General features: G+C 38.7%; 1 protein-coding gene across 4 annotated transcripts in view; it reads left to right on the top strand.

Annotated features, from left to right (window-relative positions):
- ASAP2 (ArfGAP with SH3 domain, ankyrin repeat and PH domain 2) overlaps positions 1-17,928 on the top strand; it is a 90,782-nt gene that overhangs the window by 10,800 nt on the left and 62,054 nt on the right. For all 4 annotated transcript variants that reach the window (XR_009725203.1, XM_061351761.1, XM_061351760.1 and 1 more), the window contains exons 2-3: positions 11,170-11,242; positions 16,700-16,845. Coding sequence is in view for 3 of the 4 variants with exons in the window: in XM_061351761.1 (XP_061207745.1) it covers positions 11,170-11,242; positions 16,700-16,845 (219 nt within the window). In the remaining variant the exon portion in view is untranslated. The remainder of the gene's footprint in view (positions 1-11,169; positions 11,243-16,699; positions 16,846-17,928) is intronic.

The following is a 17,928-nucleotide window of genomic DNA, read 5'->3' as shown; positions in this document are numbered from 1 at the left end:
CTGCGCTGAAGAGAGGAGCATTGAAGAAGCAATGAAGTAGTAAATCTTTTGTAAGCTGCTTATTGTTTTGGTTTCATTCATTCTTTTGCTTAGTTCATTCTCTTCTGTTGCTTAGCTGCTCTAGGTGTGGATGATGAGCTTTTCATCTAAGTATTTTCAGTCAGTCTTCTCTGCTAGGGATGGAGTGGTAGGGTTTGCCACTGCCTTCCTTCTCCCCCAAGCCCTATAGATGTGCTGATGGTGCAGGGACAGATGGTGCTTGGTTACAGATACATTCAGGCATTTTTCTCTTAATTTTCAGTCAGTTGATTCAGTACCTGTTTCCATGTTTTTTAAAAGAACTTTTAAGAAATGCTGATAGACCTGGGTGTGCTTCTCTGTTCTAAGTTGCTTGAATTTAAAACACAGAAGTTGCTCAGTGTTTTAGCATAGGTAGCAGCTGTGTGTGAGTTTACCTTCCTAATGATCAGTGGTATAGGGAAGTACTGTGTACTCCATTTTATAGATACCTTCTGTGTACATGAACTCCCTGAACTCCCTGATTATTTTGGCAAAGGTTTTAGTTTTACATCAAATATGATGTAAATGGTATCTTATGTCTGCTATGTGGTGCACTAATAACTCTGTAATTTTGGATTATTTTGGAAGATGTCCTTAGTGACAGGAGCGCCTGTTAATTTTGGTTGTAGAGATAGCTGTTGAAATTCCAGCAGAATTTAAGATCGTTGTTTTTAAGACTGTAATATTGTCTTGAGATTTCTCCAGTTGGGCATCTAAAATGAATGACAGTAGATGACACGGTTTGGATGCATTCTTTTATTGAAAAACAGATTCTCAGATGGAAATTCACAAAATATTACGTTTATTCATTTATACAATAAAAACGAGCTCTTCACCCACATCTGCAGTATGACAAAGCATCCAAAAAAAATTGAAATTGGTGCATTTTTCAATTTAATCAAAAGGGGAAGATACTGATGTTATCAAATGTTTGATTGCCATAAGTTGGCTAATCTTACATTTGCATTAGCTGCTGTTAATTATGATATCAGGCAGTTCTTTTTAATGGAGGGAAAACTATTGAGAGACCCTGCAGAGGTTTTTGAAGTTGGTGTGCTGAATTATGGAGAGGTTGGAGTGAAAATCATAGGCTGAAGTCTGGAAGCCACTATAAAGTCGAAACAATTTTAGTGTTTCAAGAGAAAAGGGTGTATAAATAAAATGCCCTTATTTATTATTTAATTGTTGCTTTAGTTGCTAATTTACTTGTTTTAAGAACTTTTATCATTTGACACAGGGCTTTCATGTGAGAACTGGCAAATGAAACTGAAGGATTAACTGTATAATATGTATTAAATTGTGAAAGGAAACTTCAGAAGTAGAGAATTTTGACATGGATTGAGGGATATTAATTGGCTGTTCAAGACAGTTGTCACTGGAACTTTATCTTGTTATCTGTGTTACTTTGTTTTACATAGTGATATATCTTAGGATGTTGAAGCAGGTAATACTAAATACACGGACATGGGTATCAGGAATTGGCTAGTGCAGCTGGAAAATTAAGCAACAATTAAATAATAAGGGAGTTTTATTTACACAATCTTTGTTTAAAAATGAGCCATTGTAGAAAGTGCGTCAAGTTTATTACATTGCTTATGACCTCTATAAAGTCCAGTCATATTGCCTTTGAAATCAGATAGCTGCAATGTTGGTGGTGAAATAAAAAGGAAAATATATTTTTCAGTATAAAAATTGTTTAATACGGGAGGTGGATGTGTTCTGGAGAAATAGTTGGCATAAGTGGCCTCCATTCTTTTCTCTTAGGCAAGAGCTTTTATTATGCAAAAATGCTTGGTGTCTGATCCCTGCTTAAGTATGTGTTGCATTTCCAGCTTTTTGTAGTGAGGGAACATATGGAAATGGAGTGATTAATACATAGATGCAGCACCCTTTTTGTTCAGCATGCAACAGTATCATGTAGTGACTTGTATTAATGATGTAATATTTTGTAGGCTCTGAACCTCTCATTTGGGATCTCTCTTCAGTGATGGAAGTGGTTTGTTAAGGAACTCTGATTTCTAAGCCTCGTATCTTTGCTTTGTGAAAAAATAAAGTGATTGTACAAAGTCATCATGCTCAAGTGTGGTTTTATATACAGCATAGAGCAGTGTCAGATTTTCCCATGTTTTACCTTTGCAGCAGAATTACCTTTTACTTAAAAGTACTAATTTTCCAAATTTCCCAAAGCAGTTGTAATACCTCTTTCCCACTGTGTGTACCTTTAGTTGTATGCACAATAGTTTCTAGCCAAAATGTTTACTACATTTTTCTGCCAAATAGACCAGTGCTTGTTCAGACAGATTGCCTTGGCATTGGGCCTGCAAGAACCACAAACCCAGATGCTGGAGAAATAATGCTTTTGTGGAAGGGGAATTTGCAGAGACAATTCTGCAATAAACCCTGTCTTTTTTTATTGCATGTCTGTCTGTGTACCTTCACAGTCTCTTAAGTAGACAGGTCTCACACCCAAGAGTTTATTTATACAAATCAACTGCCTTAGCTACTGTAGAGTATAATGTTCTGGAACATTGGTTCACATGCACACTACAAATAAAGTAATTACCCAGATTAAAGCTTTTATAATTCTTCTGCTAGAACATGTTAGAGACTAGAATGACTTTCACAAGGCTATGCCTATGAGGGCTTTTTTTCCACTCATTAAGTCCTTCCCTCGATGTGCAAGGTGATCAGTGGAAGGAAACTGGAGAGAATTTAAAAAAGAAACCCAATACATGGTGGGAGGAAATGACATAACAATAGGAGAATGGAAAGAGGATTTTGGAGGGGGATAACATAATTTAGGAAGCTTTTTACCACCTTCTGTAGCAGAAAAGTGAATTGAGGCCAGCAGTGTAGGCAGTTCATTTCTAACAGAAGGATAACAGAGATAGAATGTCTGTGGATATCTCTGATCTTTTGAGTCAGAGAGGATTAATTACAGCAAATATCAGATAGCTGGTAAAGATACACTAGAAAAGCTAAATGATTGTGCTTGCTGGATATGAGTAGTCAAAACGTACTCTTGTTACTTAAACAAGACCAGCCCAGTAAGGCACAAGAGCAGATTCTTGCTCTGCTGTCTCTACAGTAATTATTTGATCACTTCTCTTTTCCTTACTAACTGACCAAATTTCTTTAGTCCTTTTGTTTTTGGGAAGGACATTGCTATTTACGTTCAGCATCTACTTCAGCCTCTGGCTTTATTACTTACTCTGAAATACTGGAATGGGTGAAGTACAGAAGTATTTATGGCTATTGAGTGTCCCAATATTTTAATGCAGATTGCTGAAATGGAGAGTGAGATTAAATTTTATTTTAAAGATATAATGGTTAAGAAAATTGTTTATATTGGATCTGAAGTCAGTATATTAATATTTTATTTGCATCTTTGTTGGTTAGATGGGCAGTATGGGGAAGAACATACAGGTTCCTGTCTCCAGGATTATTTTTCAAGTGACTTGATAATTTATTTTCCAAAATATTGTTACTGCTTTGGCTGTACTTGCAAGCATTTAGTTGTTGTTATTTTCCAGTGGACTCTTTGTTTCTTAAAGAGAGAAAAATATTGCATACATTGATTTTTCTCTCTTTTTTTTTTTTTTACAAATTCACATCCAGTTTTGTAAATGCTTTCAGCAAAAAATCCATCCAAATGATCAAAAATGTGAAATAGCTAATTTCAGTCTTTCTAAAATGAAGCTGCTGTGGGTAAGAAGGAATGTATTAGAAGAGACTTTTGACTGTTTTGAATAAAAAATAGAGCAAAGGTGATGATCGGCCAGCTCCTTTCCCTTCCTCCCTCACGACTTCCCCCAGTAGGCTGTCCTGCAGTCATGAAGGCACTAGTGCTGAGCTGTTAGAAGTCATAGTTTTTATCTTTCCTTGTCTGGAGTTAGAAACCTTGGGCTTCTTGTTTCTTTTGAGAATACCCTGTTGGGCTATGTAGTGTTTCTGGTTGAGAGCCTCATAGTTTTTTCTTTTTAAACTGATTGCTGGAAATGGGGAGACTACCCTGAGTAAGGATGTGTATGTGCTTTGCTTGCTGCCCTGAACATCTGCTCTTGGCCCCTACCGGTAGAGGATATCAGGTTCAAAGGAGTGTTGATCTGACCCAGTATGGCCATTTTTGTGTTCCACTACAGAGAATTGCTTTCTGAATCATGAAAAAATGGGGCATTGGTATAAGGACACTTGCATAAGATAAATACCCAGACTTCTGCTGCGAGTCTGGCACAGCCTGGGACTCTATGTTTGTGCTGCTACTGCCTTGTTTTTCCCCATACCCTTTGCTTCTGTAAAAGGTGCCAAAATCATCTTTGGGATATTCAGTTACTTTTGTTTCTGCCTTCCTGCTTTTTTAGTTCTCCAATTAAATATGATGAAAATAGAATGGTTGGTTTTCCCCCCATTTTGTTTTCCACTGAAAAGAGCAAATAATACATACCTTTTTTTTTTTGTGCCAGCCTGGAATGTATTAAATATATTTATTAATATAAGGCAATAACCCTTCCACAAGAAAGAAGCCTGTATATTGCACAGATCTAGTTAGACAATATAGTTTTTTGGATTGGTGTTAGTATTGAGGTTGTTCTTTTAATGGGGATTTTTTTTTTTCCATTTTTAGGGGGTGGGAGAAGGGGAAGCAGCAATGAAATGTTTGAACATTGTGTTTCCCAGTGGGCTTAAATCTTCCTAAGCAATGTGAAGTGGACGTGAATAGCTTCATTATCATTTTAAAATGTCTGGGCAGATTGTGGCATACCAAGTAGGAAGTTTCAGTAGTCTCATACTTATTTCTTCCTGGTAAAATGGGTTTGGTTCTAATTAGTTGGCACATTTTATTGTTCAGAGTAGAAAGCAGTTAAAATTGTCCATTGGCAAGTGAAACTGGAAACTAGACCTTGTTTCTACATGAGGAAAAGAAGTTTTGCTGCTGATCAACTGGTACTTAAGTCCTCTGTCTACTTGTCATTTTAAAAGCTGTGTTTTCTTAGTATTTTTTGGTATGCTGGTTCCGCTCTCTAATACATTTATTACAGACATGTTTGTTGCTAAATTCTCATCAGGTATATAGGACTTTAAAATAGTTTGTGTTATGATTTGAATTGCTGCTTCTGCACTCTGTATGGACCTCAGAATGCAAGTCAACCTGTGTCACTCCAAATACCTAACACTTGTGTTACTGAATACCTTGAGAAGAACACACTAGCAGTGTGTCCAAAGCATCTGTGGTAGGTGCCAAAATGGTAGCCTTAACTTGCTCTGAAAAAAACCCAACGTGAGTTAGAATTGTAAAAAAACTTGCATATTGCAGGTAATCTTATGATTGGGGTTTTTGTGTTGTATATGATCATGTGTAGTAACTGTGCAGATAGATAAACTAATGGAAAATACAGTAAGAAAAATGAAAAGTTAGATTTTTCAGGCATAGAAAATAAACATGTCTTAGCTTTCACTATTAAAAAGTGTATATGTAGCTTTAGGTTGTAAGGTAAAACAATTTCCAAACTAACTTAAGTTTCTGTGACATTTAGAGAGATTAGTTATGGATTTTGAAGAAGTGTACTGATATGAGCAACAGGTTTGATTAAATTGCCTAATGTTTTCATATTTAAATTCAATGTCACCATTTATTTAGATGCCTTGAAATTCATGTCAAGAGAACAAGATCAATACCAGGCTGATCACAGCATATTAGTTCTGGATGTGTCAAACAAGTGATATCTGTAATCTCTAGATACGCTGCTGCAACGCCACATAGATTCTGATGTTAAAAGTAGTTTACCTTAAAAATGCTTTCGCAAGATTAACATTAGAAGTCATGTAAAAGTAAGTGAACAGAAAACACAGATCCTGTATTCAAAAAACCTCTGCACTGACAAGGGCACACTCAGGAAGGTCACTTCTGTGTTTCAGTTCATGCTGCATGGGGCCACTTCTACAGTAACGTAGCTTATTTTCTTATGTACTGTATATAATTTGTTGTGGATTGTGTCCCTGTCCCCCTTCTCTCTCCCCCCAATCAAGGCTATATTTACTGTTTTTTAAAAAGAGGGAAGTCTGAGTGCTCATCAGTTGAAACTGAGTGGGACTACGAAATAATTTATATGGCCTCTTTGACTACATTGTACTGAAATAAACAGATGCCAAAATACACAGTCTAGCAATGGAGTTTTTTGAGTCAAAACTAGAAGTATTACATGAGAAGACAAAGTGATCCCACTCTATGATTTACATGGTCATTTTTCTTCTGGTTCAGAAGTTTACTGGGCATGCTAAGTGGGTAAAAAGAAATGCTCAGATACGCAGTGTCGGAAGCCATTTTAAATTTCACTGTTTCTGGCAGTACTGGATGTGCACAAAGCAGTTGAGTTAGGGGAAGGTAGCATTCTGGCATGTGTGTGCACATCTGGGTACTGTGTGTATATATTTATGAAACATACAGATTAGAAATCGAAAGTACAATAAAACTACAGCTTTATTTAAGTGCTAAGATTTGAACAAAGAAAAGGATGGGAAAATACGAAGAACAATACTAAAGTCAAAATTTTATGCTGAAATTACCTGTTTAAAACACTAGTTGTGAATAAGAACCAATGTCTTTCAATTAAACGTAGGTGAAGTCTCCTTCCCCATTTTTTGTCCTATAAGCAAGATTAAAATACAGAACTAAAGATGCAGAGTTTTTCAGTGTTTTGTCCTTTAGGCATACAGAGCCACTCTTAAATGCAGCATTCTCAAAAGATTTTGCAAAGGCATGGAGGACTAGAAGAAACCCCCCACAGGAGCAAGTCTGGTTTCTTACCACAAATAGGAATAAACATATTAATCTTTCATAAAGTTATTCAGGTCCATTTCATCTCCTGTTTGGAAAGCTTTCCAGGATTTTGTTTTTCCCAATTCCTAGTCACAGTTTGCTCAGGTACAGATTTAACTCAGCTGTTCTTATGCTAACATTATTTTTTAGTTTACTATTTCTTGGTGTTTTTATCTTTTTCCTCTTTATTACCACCAGTAAGGACTTTAGGTAAGACCCTCTCCATTCTGGAGAGAGGAGGCTACCTACAGCCTGTCTGGCATCACAAGGTACAGGCAATCAGTTACCCAGACAAATTTGTACTGATCATTAGTTGCCTCCATAATAGCCCAAACACCTTTGATTGACTGGGGATCATTTCAAGATGGCAGCCTGTTTTTTTCTACATTCTATGCTTTTTGGTATTTTATTATTATTATTATTATTATTATTATTATTGTTGTTGTTGTTGTTGTTGTTGTTGTTTATTTATTCTAGCACTTTTGTGTCTTTATATTTGCTTAGTGGGCAAACACTGGCACAGGTTGTCAAAAGAGGTGGTAGATTCCTCATCCTTGGAAACATTCAAGGTGAGGCTGGATGGGGCTCTGAGCAACCTGATCTAGTTGAAGATGGCCCTGGTCATTGCAGGGGGGTTGGACTAGGTGATATTTAAAGGACCCTTCCAATCCAAACCACAGATTCTGTGATTCCAATTCCCTCTAGCTATCTGCTTGGGCTAGGGAAGTTTGGCTATCTGCACCTTATTGCTAGTAATATAATTACAAACCAGTGCAGTTCAAGAAAGACTTTTTATTTCATACTTCACATACTGGTGGGTGAACATCTACTTTGCCTCCCATTTTATGTGTATAATTTTTCTCTAAGCGTTTATCAGAGTCAAAAATCCAGTGCTTCAGAGCCACAGATAAGCTGTTAAGATCAACATTTTGGACCTAGACCTTCTGGCTGTTCCAAGGAGTAGGTAGTATTTAGTGACTCTTTGTTGTTTCTGTTGTTGTTTTCAATTTGTTCTCTTGGCTTTGGTGGAAGGAGATAACTTGTGTCTTCATGGTTTTGTTTTTCATGGCTCTCTCACTTTGGCACCCCATGGTGGTTCTGCGAGCATCTGATAAGCTAAACCCCTTTATTCTCCTGACTTGTTTTTCTGCCTGAGCTCTGAGTTCGTATATGGATTTTTCCCTTGGATACACAACTTTGCAGTCTTCACTGTTAAATTTATTCCCGTTCTCACTAGCTGCATCAATGATTTCAATTAACAATAAACTGCTCTTATTTTAAAAAAATAAAACGTAGGGTATTTTTGTGACAGTTTGTTCATTTTGGTAATGACAATATCCTTTTAGGTTTTATATACAAATACAATTGCATGGAGTACTGACTGTCACAAATTACTTCACTTTTTATGGTTTTGGATTTTTTCTTTCATGACTGGAAGAGGGAAGAAGTAAGTTGAGTCCATGTTGCTTTTGTATGAAGGTGGGATATTTTGTTCCTATGATAACTTGTCTCTGATTTTCATGGCTTTAGAGTGGATCACCTACCTCAACAGAAGCTGAGCAAAATCCTCAGCTAGCAAAGTCAGTGCTAGGTCAGTGTTAGTAAAGGTGGTATTTACCTTGCTTTAGTCATATTGTTCCCCTGGATGTTTCAGCATTGTACTGCAGACCCAGTGTTTGCTATCACAATAAAAACGTGGTAGTGGTTTCCAGACAAACTGAACTTACAAAGCCTCTTCTATTGTGAATGGATATTCATTCAGAATATGAATGTGAAGAAATGTTTGGACTAATGAAATGTTAAGGGTTCAAAAAAAAACTACAGATGGTAGAAATAGCAGCATAGTAAAAGGGCTTGCTGTATGCGGGCAGCTACTGAATTCTTGTTCAGAAATGTTCCCAGAGGATTCTTCTGCAGGACAGCCTGTGTTGGTCCTCCTATTCATTCCTGTTTTTCTGATTGTCTTTTCCATTGGGCTCTGTTGTGCAAAGGGGTTGACTGCCTGAGAGCAACTGAAAAATAGTAAGTTTGGGGGTTTTTTTCCTTACATTGTTTTAAACAGAGAACATGTCTCTCCTGTAGTTTACAAAATCTCCTTAAGCACTTGCACTGGCACAGCTGAAAAGGCAGGCAGGGGAAGAACGGAAGTACCCAAGGAAGTCTGACCTGGCAGTCTCTATGTGTTCATCACATTAGGGTTTTAAGTTTTGCTTCTTCTGTAGCCTTCAGTACTCTTTGTGTGGGGTTTTTTTCTATCATCCTTGTTTTGAATTTTGATGTGGACAGCTGGCTGAGATAGCAAGATGTTCAAATTGTTGTGTTGGGGCATTAGCTATCTGTCATTTCTGTTGGACCTTGGCTATGTTGTGGCTTATGCATTTGCTCTTCTACTGCCTGATCACAGTGAAAGCATGAACTGGTTGAGAGAAGTTGTAAACCAAAATGATGACTTCAGTTGAGGAAGAGGACTTGAAGTTTTCCCTCACTGAGAGTCTGTGCTTTTTGACTGAGGCAGTCATGGGTCAAAAGATTTTATGAATCCATAGGTCGATCTGGACCCCTGACCACAGTAATACAAGTTCATAATTTACCCAGTGCATTTTTCCTTCCAACACTTCTCTTTTTCAAGTGTTGGAAGTTTTTTCAAGAAGTACTGTCCTTTTTTTTTTTCTTTTTTTTCTTCCTCTTCCCTAAACTAAGGTGGAGAGATTTAAATAGTTTATGAGCTGTACACACAAACCTGAGTCTTAGCTGAGAGCTGAATCTGTAACTTTTCAGACTCTCTCTGTCAACCTTCTCTTTGGACTGTTATTTGTAATGCTGGTAGTTTAAGACATTCCTTTCACTTTGTCTCCAAGAGGATAATTGCTCTTTGATGGAGTCCTTGATGAAATTATCATTCCTCTGTAGTCAGCTGATCAGATGGTGTTTTTCTGAGGTTATTTTTAGAACTCACCCAATACACAGTGAGGGAGTTTACTTTGTGTACTCCCATCCAGACAGGTGAGTAATCTAACCTTTGAGATCCCACTGTGTACAGGTTTGGTGTAGTGGATGCAATTCAAATTGCTGCAGAGGGTGAATAGAGCTGTGTGTGACTTCTACGGGCTTTCTTAGGGCTTTTTTCCCTTCCTGTGTACTTCAGAATTTCAGGTGAAAAGGCCTCTATGTTTCTCTTGCTAACATGTTTCAGATGTGAAATACAAAGATGCTGAAGGTAAAACTTCCAAAGGATATAGCAGTACTATGGCACTATAATGTTAAGGCAGCTTCTAAATCCCTTGGTTTCCATGGAATGCTGCGAAGATTTTTGCCCAGCTATTTGTGGTCTGAATACATTCAGTTTAAGAATATTCCCATAAATATGAGGGATAATATTTCTTTTTGCATTCAGTGTGTTAAAATGATTGGATAGGGTCCTAAGGACTGACTTTTCCACATGATTTCTGTTGCACAAATTATTAGCAATAAAACAATGGTAAGTCAGATGTGTAACAGCTGCAATTTGCTCAAATCTTTTGAATGAAAACTGGAATGAGTTTGGTGCTTTTTGCTTGTTTTTTTTTTTTAAGCATGTATCGCACTAAACCGCTCATGGAGTAATATAATCTGTAGTGTTTGGTATCGTTCTTCCATGGGGTCTAAAGACATGACCACATCGCCACCACTGGAACTCATACTTAAATTTTCTTGCAGTTTAAATAGGTTGTATAATCATAATTCTGCTTCTTTGTTCTGGAACAGTGGTACAGTTTTGGGTTTGCCTGTATGTCACTTCAGTAAGCAAAATGGCTGCCTGCTTCCACCTCTTTCTTTGAAACAAATTGGTTGTGCATGCTTCGGTATTCTGGGTAAGATTTAAACTTGAATTTTATGTTGTGTTGATGAAAAGTTTTTCTTAGTTTTAAAATGTGTGAAAGATATTTGAGAGTTAGGCAGTTTATTTCGTTCAGCATAACTGAGAAAATTCATATGGTTGGGAGTGCAATTAATTAACTGTATTATCCAGGAAAACTGAAATTAAGTTCCATTTTTAATATTCTGTCTGGGGCAGTAATATTGCTTGTACCTTCATCAGTGTCAGAATATATGATGGCTTGAAACTGTTTCAAGCTTCTTTAATAATTTAACATTGAAAGAAGATACCGTGTAAAGAGTTTCATTTTAGATGGTGCTGGGTGTGTGTGATGTTAACTAACATAATAGCGTTACAATTACAGGAGGCTTCCAGGGCACAGACTTACCAGAAAGCAATCCAGTATTTTGCATTTAATTTTTCTATTTTGCTTTAGGCTTTGGATGTTGACCGAACTGTTCTCTATAAGATGAAGAAATCTGTCAAAGCCATAAACATATCTGGTCTGGGTAAGTATATAATAGTTCCTGGTGGTTTATATTGGTGAAATTGGGGAATTTAAACAGTCATCTTACTGAATCAGGAGGAGTTATATGAGTAACTCTGAGAAGAGAAAACGGTACATGTTAAATAGCAGTCTTGAACTTTGTGTATTTTAAATAGCTACTTGATCATGAGCTTGGTAAGAATGAAATTTTTTAAGGTGGCTGAACCTATCTAGCTGTCATACTGCTACCAGGTGGGGAAGTTGTGCTCTATCCTCTTTCTATTAGGTCTGGACTATCTTCTCCTTCTGCCACCCCCAGTGCTTGGCAGATCCCTAGATGAGCTTTGTTGCGCACCCTTCATGTGCAGGGTACATGCTAGTACCCGAGGCCCACTGTAGGAGAAGATCTGGTTTGAGAACATACTAAGAACCTGAACATGCACAAGCCATGGGTCCTGATGAAATCCATCCATGGGTCCTGAAGGAGCTGGCAAATGAAGTTGCTAAGCCACTGTCCCATCATATTTGAAAAATCGTGGCAGTCAGGTGAAGTTCCCAATGACTGGAAAAAGGGAAATATAACTCCCATTTTCAAGAAGGTGAAAATGAATGACCCAGGGAATTACGGACCAGTCAGTCTCACCTCTGTGCCTGGCAAAATCTTGGAGTAGATTCTCCTGGAAGGCATGCTAAGACACATGAAAATCAACAAGATGCTTGGTGAGAGCCAGCATGGCTTCATTGCCTGACCAATTTGGTGGCCTTCTATGATGGGGCTATGAAACTGATGGACAAATGTAGAGCAGCTCATGTCATTTACCTGGACTTGTGCAAAGCATTCGACACTGTCCCACATGACATTCTTGTCTCTAAATTGGAGAGACATCAATTTGATGGATGGACCACTCGGTGGATAAAGAACTGGCTGAATGGTCACAGGCAAAGAGTTGTGGTCAATGGCGCAATGTCCGGCTGGAGACCAGTAACGAGTGGTGTCCCTCAGGGATCGGTGTTGGGACCGGTCTTGTTTCACATCTTCATCGCTGACGTGGACAGTGGGATTGAGTGCGCCCTCAGCAAGTTTGCAGATGACACCAAGCTGTGTGGTTCGGTTGATACGCTGGAGGGAAGGAATGCCATCCAGAGGGACCTTGATATGCTTGTGAGGTGGGCTGATGCCAACCTCATGAAGTTTAACCATGCCACGTGCAAGGTCCTACACCTGGGTCGGAACAATCCCAGGCACAGCTACTAGTTGGGCAGAGAAGTTGGATCCAGAGCAGCCCTGTGAAGAAGGACTTAGGGGTGTTGGTCAATGAGAAAATGACAGGAGCCGGCTTCAGTGTGTACTCGCAGCCCAGAAAGCCAACCGTATCCTGGGCTGCATCAAAAGGAGTGTGACCAGCAGGTCAAAGGAGGTGATCCTGCCCCTCTACTCTGCTCTTGTGAGACCTCACTTGGAGTATTGTGTGCAGTTCTGGTGTCCTGAACATAAAAAGGATATGGAACTGTTGGAGCAAGTCCAGAGGAGGGCCACAAGGATGATCAGGGGACTGGAGCACCTCCCATGTGAAGGTCGGCTGAGAAAGTTGGGGCTGTTCAGCCTGGAGAAGAGAAGGCTGCGTGGAGACCTCATAGCAGCCTTCCAGTATCTGAAGGGGGGCTGTAGGGCTGCTGGGGATGGACTGTTCATTAGGGACTGTAGTGGTAGGACAAGGGGCAACGGGTTAAAACTAAACAGGGGAAGTTTAGATTGAGATACAAGGAGGAAATTCTTTCCTGTGAGGGTGGTGAGGCACTGGAATGGGTTGCCCAGGGAGGTTGTGAATGCTCCATCCCTGGCAGTGTTAAAGGCCAGGTTGGACAGAGCCTTGGGTGAGATGGTTTAGAGTGAGGTGTCCCTGCCCATGGCAGGGCGGTTGGAACTAGATGATTCTTAAGTTCCTTTCCAACCCCAACCATTCTATGATTCTGTGATTCTATGGAATCAACTTAAATGGAATTAAATGAGCACCTGGGATGGTAAGGCATATACATCATAAAGAGCTAAGGGCATGGGAGAGGTGAAATTACTCTCTTTGGCAGCAGTCAGAGACTACATTGGCTCTGCTGCTTTGTGAAGCATCATCCTACTTGGAGGCTTCCCGTTATGTATGTTGAGAACTTCATGACAAGAGCGAGCTGATGAGCTGCAATTTTGTATTTTCACGATGCACAAAGTCAGGTATTTCTCAATGCTGATAAAAATACAAAGAACTGTTCTGTGTGCATTTTGATCTGTGTGCTAATCTCATGGAGTTTTGTGTGTTTATCTTTGCAGAAAAAACTGAAGCTTTTGTTTTTTGTGGATCAGCAGCTTTTTGTGAATAGCAAACAGCAATTGTTGGCTTTTGTTCTCACTGCGCAGTTCATAGCAATTAGAGCTAACAAAACCTGTATTACATGTGAAATAGATAGGCCTGGCAACCTTGGAGAGCCACCAATATCTGACACAACTTGTGGGAATGTTGGTGTTGAGATAGAAGGTTATAACAAGAATTGCTGTTGTGGTAAAATTGTTATCAGCTAATTGAAAAAAGTTCCTTCTTGCCTAACATAATGAAGCTGTTATCTTTGGATTGTGGAGGATCTGGTTTAGGATTCATCTGGAGCTGTGTCATCTGTTACATATTTATTTGGCACCCTATCTTCTGTTTTTATGGTTGCTTCAGGATTTTTTTTTCTCATTTATTTTTGAGTTCTTGACTATGCCTCATAATCAGTGTACCTGTTAGAGCAGTTTTTGCATAGTTTTTAAATTCATGCTGCCCAGTCTTGGCAAGAAAGGTTTAAAGGCATTGCTTTTATACCAGCAGAAGTATCACTAACCCAACCACTTGCCAGTCCTTAGGGTTTCTTTGACAGAATAAAAACTGTGGCCCTGCACTCATGAGAACTTTTACTGATGTTTTAATATAGGTTCCTGGAGTATTAAATGCACATGTTTTGGATTTTGTTTTTAATGTGTGAACTTAGAAACTGTGATAGAGGATTAGACAGTAACTCCAATTTGTATATAATTTAGTTTCTTACTTTTAAAAAAGTGTCTACACCCTCAAACAAACCTGACTCAGATGTCTTTCTGGTAGATTCCAAACCTTTTGTTTGTAGAGAAACTTTTTAAATCCATTGGGAAGAAACAGTAGGGAAGGGAGAGTATTTTGGAGGGTTCCATGAGAAAATACAGTTTTGCGTTCTTCAGAAGCACTTATGGAGTAGCAGCTCAGCTAATGGTGTAGCTGCAATAGGAGCATTCTGAGCAGTGTCTCAGAACTGCTGTTGATCTGTTGGTTTGTTGGCTTTGCTTAATCTGAACACAGATCCAGAATAATGTCCCTAAGATGCTAGGGAATTGAAAACTCTTGAGGACGTTGTGTGGAGTAGAAAGCTTTTGTTTCCTATGGTACAAAGTCAGCATGGTTCATCTGCTGCTTGCACATCTAACTGCAACAATTAATGGTGGCAGCCCTTTCATCTTATTTTCATGCAGTGGTAGCATTCTCTTTTTGCTGTGTCCTGACCTCCACTTTCCTGAGTACGAATATGCTAAGATGCATGCAGGAAGCAGTCAGAATGCAGAAAACAATATGGAAATATTTCACTTTACTGGGTAGCTGTGTGAACTAGAGGAGTTGGGACTTGCCGCATCCTGCTTTTTTTGCTGTCTGTGCCAGTTTGTACAGGTGTGTGTATGTCACGCAGTAGTATTAGTGAACGGCCTTACTTCATCCTACAGCTCATATAGCAAAAGTTTGGTAAGTGCTTAGCTCCTGCTGTTGATGCAGAGGAGAGAAAAGTACAATTCAGTGCTAGGGCTTGAATGGCTATATGCAAAGTATTTTTTACAGGCTTCAATTTCAGCACTCAAGGTAGAAACTTGCAGAATTAATACCATGTCTGTAAATTCAGTTCTGTATGTACTCTATGACAGTCTTTAATTACACAATATTGTACCACTACTTCACAGGGGTTTAGTTTCATATATTGGAAAATAAAGAAAATTTGTAGCTGCTTGAGAAATAAAGTTCTTGAATGGCTGGCCAAATAGGAATGTGAACAGACAGGCTTGTTTTTAAGTTGAAACATGCCACATTTACTGAACAGGTTTATTGCATAACTAATTTGTGGAAATTTGGAGAAAGTACATTGCATCAAGAATCCTTTGGGTATTAAGTGTGTTGGTGAATATAAATGGGCTTGAAATGAAACTGGATCATTGCTTGTTTGAACAGATTAATCCTCTCTAAATAATCTTCAGGGTTTATGCTGGTCTCGTGTACTGACCAAGGAAGGGTTTTTGTTCCTATTAATGAATAACTTGTTTTCTAGGGCGTGGGGTTTTCTTCTGTCTTCCTTTGAAGCATTAGTAGTTGGCCACAGCTAGAATAAGAAATAGGCAACATTAATGTTCTCAGGTGCCAACATGATGTGCTTTGTCCACCTGCTCAAGTTTGACATGGTTATTAGCTTGGGCTCAGAAAGACTTTAATTCCACAAATCAAATTGACAAGGATTTTTAGGCCTGTTTACACAAGCAAGTAATTTGGTGTCTTAGGAGTAAATCAGTAGGCTTCTCAGATTTATTTTATATTTGAATCCGGGGAACTTGCTTTGAGCGTAGATTTCATCTCATTACCTGTGCTTAATAATCCCCCAGCACGTTCAGCTCAAAGCTGTCTGAAGGACCCAGTTGTTAGGTGTGTGCTGGATGACTTGTATTGGTGCAGCCCAGACAGTGATTCAGAACCTGCTGTCTCTGTTAAGCAGTGGACCGCTTCTAGTTTCATTGTCTCAGAAAAGAATCTAGTTGTTGTGAACCAAAACTGCTTTGAGAACTGAGCTGGCCTGTGGTAAATGCAGACTGCTAGGATTTGCTTCAGATCCCCAGTGGTCTTCTGAATCAGGCAGTTAACATAGATCCGGATTTTGTCCTCATCTGTAATGCAGTTTGTAGTCGCATTTCCTTAGACGACCTGAGAGTCTTACTGGATCTATTACCTTCTGAGCCATCCCAGACTCTGATAACACACTTGATCTCCTCTGTTCTGTTGTTCAGCACACAGTTAAACATAACACCTCTCATTAAAATTAATAGAAGCATTAACAGAAGACTCTAAAAGTTCATTCCAGGAGTTGAGAACTGTTATGTGGTCTCCAGTATACTGCAGGAATATTGTGGGTCTTTCTAGAGTCACCTGTCAGATGATTGTCTTGTCTTGATGCTTTGTCTTTTGTACAGCATGTGGATAGATACACATAAACCAGAATTAGTGAGATACTTCATACTTCTGGTATATCTGCATTAAAACATAAATAATAAGTGTTCATTGTATCAAGTAAGTATTTTTAGCAAGCTTTTTTTGTGTTTTTTTTTTTAGCTCAGTTGTAATTTCAATAACCTTTTATTTACTGATATTTTTATATTTTGCTCTTTTTGAAGCTCATGTGGAAAATGAAGAACAGTATACGCAAGCACTGGAAAAATTTGGAGGCAACTGTGTTTGCAGGGATGACCCAGATTTGGGAACAGCGTTTTTAAAATTTTCTGTGTTTACAAAGGAATTAACTGCACTCTTCAAAAATTTGGTAAGAATTACTTAAGAAAAACATGTTGAAAGTCTAAGGCCATTAACAGAGGTTGTATTTCTGAATTACAGCAGCTTTTCGTGTTTAAGACAATTTGTGTTTTTAACAACCACTATTCTTCAAAAAAATGGAAAATGTCTCATGTGCTAGCCTTTCCCATGGCAAAACTCAAAAAAACCCCAACCCTAAAACAAAAAACCACAGCACCACAAAAAGCAAAAAAAGCCCAACAGAAAACCCTCTTCCAACAATTCTTGCATAATAGCTTCTCACAATTAAGTAGTTATAACCTATATTGTAAAACACTCATATCAGTTTGCTTTAAAATTGTGAAACCAGCAAAACCCAACTCGGTGTACTCTTGTGTTCATGTTGCTTTTACTTCGCTTTTTCCACTTTCTGTTTGTCTTATAAAGTGAGATTTTAGTGTCCCTGGAAGAGAGGGTCTCTTGCTTCTCAGGGAAGAGAGTCAGGAAAACAAAATTGAACATAATGCTATAATGACAATAGAATCCACTGGGGACCAGTCCTGCAACTGAAGCTAGTAAGGCTTAAAAGCACTCTTCAGTGAGCCAAACGGGATGGAGCTAAACAGAAGAATAGGAGTTTAATGATGAATGGAGAATTTCCAGCCTCAATTTCGCATTAATCAAAGGGCACAAAAAGAGCAGATTCTGATTACATCCTACTAGCTGGAGCTTTCCCATGTCTGATTAAGTCCCAAATTTGCTTGATCCCCCAGAACTCTTAAAGCAGGGCTAGGAAGGGGAGATGACCTAGATTCCTACAAGCCTTTAGAAGTCTGTGCATGTTGAAATCAATGGGTTGGAGATGCATCAAATGCTAGACCAAATGTCTGTAGTTTGCAGCCAGCTGGTCATAATCAGTTCTTTGGGGAATGTTTCCAGCTGATGGGAATTAGGGCAGTCCCATTCAATTCCTGATACTGGCCTCCTCTTTTTATGCAGTCGTGATATTGATGAGAGAGAGTCTAGCCCCAGATGTATTTATCAGCAGTGAAATGTATTTCATATAGGTCATATCGATTAGACTAGCTCTGGATGTACAAATACTACCTGATAC

Source organism: Neopsephotus bourkii, unplaced genomic scaffold (assembly GCF_033783945.1).
Source record: "Neopsephotus bourkii isolate Nb327-2 ecotype Australia unplaced genomic scaffold, CSIRO-AGI_Nbou_v1 NB_595, whole genome shotgun sequence".
Taxonomy (NCBI): domain Eukaryota; kingdom Metazoa; phylum Chordata; class Aves; order Psittaciformes; family Psittacidae; genus Neopsephotus; species Neopsephotus bourkii.
Note: the sequence above shows the minus strand (reverse complement) of the source record. Positions and strands in the feature narration are given on the sequence as shown.